Raw genomic sequence first — 4,778 nt, 5'->3', positions numbered from 1 at the left:
CATGTACCACAGCTATTTTACTGCTCCCATGTTCTTCCGTGGCGTAATGGCTTTCTGCAGTGTAAAGTCTGGGTGAAAGCGATTTCACAGCATATGGAGAGAAGGCAGTTTTCAAATCTCACCGTTAAGTAGATTTGTGGAGAGAAGAAGGCGTGTTGATGCGGGGTATAAAGGCGTTAGAGGAGAGTTTGTGATGGGTGAGGTATGACAGATGATGCATGCCGAGGCAGGGCAAGGCGTGAGGTCGCATTCAGTGAGGACAGTCAGAGCATGCGTGAATTTTTGGTTAGCTCTTTGTCACTGATACCGCTGATGGTGTTGACGTCGATGTGGGGGTTGGCATAATTCCTTTCTATCAAGGGTAAGTCAGTGTATTTGAACTGCGGGAATCGTTCCTTTTCTATCTCGACTACCCAAAGTCGACAAACATATCATTGCAAGGAATTTATAGCTTCCGCGTGACCACTTACTAGCTTACGCACTCATTTAGCCAATAAACACACCCTTCACTGTCATCCATAGGCGTTCTGATGCCATTCGCCAATGGTGCCACATATTTACTCCATGACTACTTATTGCAAATAAATAGCAGTTACTGCTTGTGTGATTATGCATAGCAAGGCAAAGAAAGTCATCAGAATGTGGAGGGCATTGGTGGAGGCCAAATAAAAGAAATCGCAATTTCTGCAAAACTCTTCAACTAAGGAAACAATGCATCATTCTGGGCAGAGTGCAGGGAAGTGGAATATTTCTCATTGAGCAAGTCACCTGATGGTACCTCAGATGAATGACAATTAGGATCTACCCTTCCTGCAATGTTGCTGCTGTTTTGTCCGCTAACCATTAAACATCCACACACCTTTCATAAGCCATTTTAATTAGCTGTAGAAGCACCTAATTGGGTATCAAGAGGAGCAATTGTGGCATGAGGCAAACAGATGGGCCCAGAGAAGCATAGGGAAATGTCGATGAGCGTTTGGATGCCTACTGTGACTGTCTCATCCAAATCAGCCACCATCCTTGCTTCTGCATCAGGTCTAAGCAATCAGAATGGGTAAGTTGCGGTGATTGAGACCAAGAAAGCTCAACAGCATTTGCAGCAGTGAACTCACTTGCAATGAGACTGTGCTCCTGCGCTTATGCAGCAGAACAACGGTCTCGCAGAATTCACCCACGATTAAGGTCAAGGCCTTTAACCTTCTTCGACGACTTCCTAAGTAGTGATTTATCATCGGTGGGATTAAGGCATTTCAGCTGCCTGACGTTCAACTTGTACGTAGATCGCGTGGAACTCTTATTTGCTGTATCCAACTGCTGACCGTGAATCTGATCGGAGGGGGAAACCGTGTCCAAAGTTAAATGGCGTCAGTTCATTTACAAGGTATCGCATAGGAGTGTTGCTTTCCCACAATTTGCGATATTCTCCACAACACGAGCATTAATGGGAGACTGCCATAATGCACAAATCGTGTTTCCTTGACTGCATCGTTGAGGTGACAAACACGTGAACCGATCCCGATGCTGCCTATGCAACGAAATGCCGCTCGATTTGGAGCAATGATAGAAAAGCCTAAACCATTCACAGCACAAGGAAATCCTCTCACCCATCATCAGCACTACTTGATGCTGTGGTCACAGTCACTGACTCACACTATGGTGACCTCCATCAGCGAGACTGGATGCGCATGCGCCCACACACACATACACACACATCACGCATGTGTTCACCCAGTCGCCTTGGTCATTCAGGTCGCCTGTCCTCATACCTCCACCTTCTGAGTGTTTGCATTTTGGTCTAGTTAGTATGCAGACATGCATCGCCACCACATAGAATCTGCAGATCACAAGTATTGGTAGCCAGTTCAAAACAGTGGCAACCCAGTTTATGCCACTTGCGTTTTGTTTCACATCATGCTCAAAAGCCCAATGTTGACTCCCACACATCAGGACGTGACATAAAGAGGAGAAAGAATGATATTTTTGCAAAATCCTACAACGAATTGAACATTTGTAAAGTGCACCCAGGATTCACAGTTTTCAATTTTCAAAGAAGCAAATGAATTCGCTGACATTGTTATGGCATAATCACACACATGGCTCAGAAATGTTTGCGACTAGAATAGGAGCTGATTAGTTTCTTTTTCTTATTTAAATGGTTAGTTACCTGTGGGGACTCTTCAGTCTCTACGGAGTTAGCTTCAGCTCAGCAACGCGATCTTCTGTTCAAGCCTATGGGTTGAAAATCCTTTCGAACGCAATAATTTCATTATTCCTCTACTTTTCCTACAAATTCTGACACTCGAATTAAAAAGATTCACTAGAGGAAGGTCTAGTTGGCAAAGCTTTGCAAAAAATTGCTCTACTTAAGCGTATGCTGCAATACAGTGTGAGCCTCATCAAAGACAGGCGTCTGGCACTGGGTGTAGACATGCGACATGCCACACTGTCGTTGCTCGTGACTCCTCGTAGAGGCCACAATCACCCACTTTACCCTTTTTGCACAAGACTATATTGCATCTGTTCTGCAAACCATGTGTGAGTCCCACATCATAATGTAATGCAAATGAGCCAATTCATCCACAGCTTGATTAATAGCAGTCTCAATCCAACCTTGACTTCACACGGCCTCTAAAATACATCACCCCAGTTTAATGTGTGCAAACCTCAAGTAGTGGGTCGATATTGCCTCTATTTTCCGGTAGTGCGATATGGTGAAATGGTGTCCAATTCAACTGACAATGCCACTGGACATTCTAATTTTGTATGATGTTTGTACAACCTGGAAAAGAATTGGTTACTCTTTTCCTCCTTTGATAAAAAGGGGTCCGAATTAGAACATATTCATTTCACAAGATTTCATGTTGCACTTCTCTGTAGGCTTGCGGTCACTTTGAATTCAGTCATAAGAGTAAATTCCCAACCAAAATGCAGCATTTGGGAGCATGTATGGCAGGAAAGTCTGGCCCAGCATCTGGTGAAGTGCCAGTCATATAAGTTGGAGATGTCATTGCGACAAATAGTTGGATAGAATATAAAATCTGCACTATTAGCAAATTGTTTTACCATCAATTTTTGCTAAATGAACTTCATAGATTTTGAAATGGTGGTTCAAGTGGGAAAGCGATATTAATGTCAAAGTGAATTGCTTTTGAAGTTGCAATTGCCATCACGAATTTATGTCGCTGTGCCGTGCATTGGAACGCATCAAACGCCTTCGACTTGCACAAATTCACATTAAAAGTATTCTCCATAACAAAAGAAGCATAGTAATTCAGATGCTGCCAATGCAGTGAAATGCGATGCGAATTGGAGCAATGATAGAAAAGCCTTAACTGTTCACGGCAATTGGAAACCTCTCGCCTCTCACCACCACTACATGCAGTGAACGCGGTCAGTGACTGCGGACTTGGTAACCTCCATCAACCTGACAGGACACCCAATGCACACTCTTACCACGTGGGTTGACCCTGCCGCCTTCGTCACTCAAAACGTCTGTCCCCAATTCTTCACCTTCTCATTCTTTGGATATTGGTCTAATTTGTATGCAGACATGGACCGCGACAGCATAGAAACCGCAGGTCAAAAGCATTCACGAACCAGACGAAAACAGTGGCAACCCGGTTAATATCACTTGCTGTCTGTTTTGCACCAGGGTCAAAAGGCAAATGTTGACTCCCACACGGCAAGACATGTGACATGGTGTTTGTGTAAAATGCTACGATGGGATGAACACCAACCATGCGCTCCCAGCATTCAGAGTTTTCAATTGTCAAACGCACAAATGAAGTCCCCAATATTGTCGCAGCATCAGTGCACATATCTCGCGGATGCTTGGGATTAGAGCTGTCATCGTTTTTCACATTTTGCATTAGCATCAGCGAATTAGGTATAGTCATGCCATTGGCTCACGTGTGCAGTGGTAGCCACTGCACGAATGACCAACTGTTATTAGGACTCGGATATAGCATCTGACATCACGCCAACCGCAACCGTCGGTTTGAATGGTAAATTAAACAAACCAAATTCAGTGGTGGATTAAAGGGTTTTACAAATCATCATATTTTACTTAGTGTAAGAAATGGGAACTTTCTAATACTCACCTCTATTCCCCAATCGCAGAAAAACCACTAGCTGTTCTCCTGCACTCGTCGCTCCTGTTCACTATCTCACAAGTTTCCAAATATGCTCTCTGTTCATATAGCCTGATATTGTGGATTGATGTCAACACCATTGACTGAGGTTATGGCGATTTCGTAAATAAGGATTCCAAATCACCAGACTGTGACTCCTTCCAATATGTTTAAAGTCAATAGATGTGACAAATTTCGAGTCACATTCAGGTTATTATTTAAAGGCAATTGGAAATAAATCTGAACGATTTATTTTGCTTTCAATGCATTGCGCCACTTGAGAAACCGAAATAAGTGGCATCAAAATCTGGCAGTGAATAATTACTAATCTAATGCACTCAATTGTGCATTCAGTCCCTTCCGAATTTCACGGCCCCTCTCCAAAGAGTAAATTTTGCTGCTTCATCGAGGAAAGTATGACATGCCATCACATTCCTCCTAAAATGCTTCATAATCCAGATTCGTTTCTCCCAAATCCCATCTGGAGGAGGCATAGTGGAAATTATACACACATACATAGCACTGGCCTGCCCTGTCTGCATACACTGCAGCGCATCGACCAGCGACGGCTACAACTTTCAATCAGTTCAATTCCTCTAGCTTCAACGCACAAACCGCAACCTTTATTTGGGGAGCATATTTTAACTT

The 4,778-nt window shown here is 43.5% G+C and overlaps 1 protein-coding gene across 1 annotated transcript in view; it reads left to right on the top strand. All coding sequences in view use genetic code 11, as the record gives it.

Moving 5' to 3' along the window:
- EGR_09540 (hypothetical protein) overlaps positions 1 to 4,411 on the top strand; it is a gene marked incomplete at both ends in the record, with an annotated part of 9,892 nt that extends 5,481 nt beyond the window's left edge. Inside the window, 2 exons of the mRNA XM_024498789.1 lie at positions 1,800 to 2,010; positions 4,314 to 4,411. Of these exons, the coding sequence (XP_024346796.1) occupies positions 1,800 to 2,010; positions 4,314 to 4,411 (309 nt within the window). The remainder of the gene's footprint in view (positions 1 to 1,799; positions 2,011 to 4,313) is intronic.
- Between the last annotated feature and the right edge of the window lie 367 nt (positions 4,412 to 4,778).

This window comes from Echinococcus granulosus (genome assembly GCF_000524195.1).
Source record: "Echinococcus granulosus chromosome Unknown EG_S00152, whole genome shotgun sequence".
In the NCBI taxonomy this organism is placed as follows: domain Eukaryota; kingdom Metazoa; phylum Platyhelminthes; class Cestoda; order Cyclophyllidea; family Taeniidae; genus Echinococcus; species Echinococcus granulosus.
Note: the sequence above shows the minus strand (reverse complement) of the source record. Positions and strands in the feature narration are given on the sequence as shown.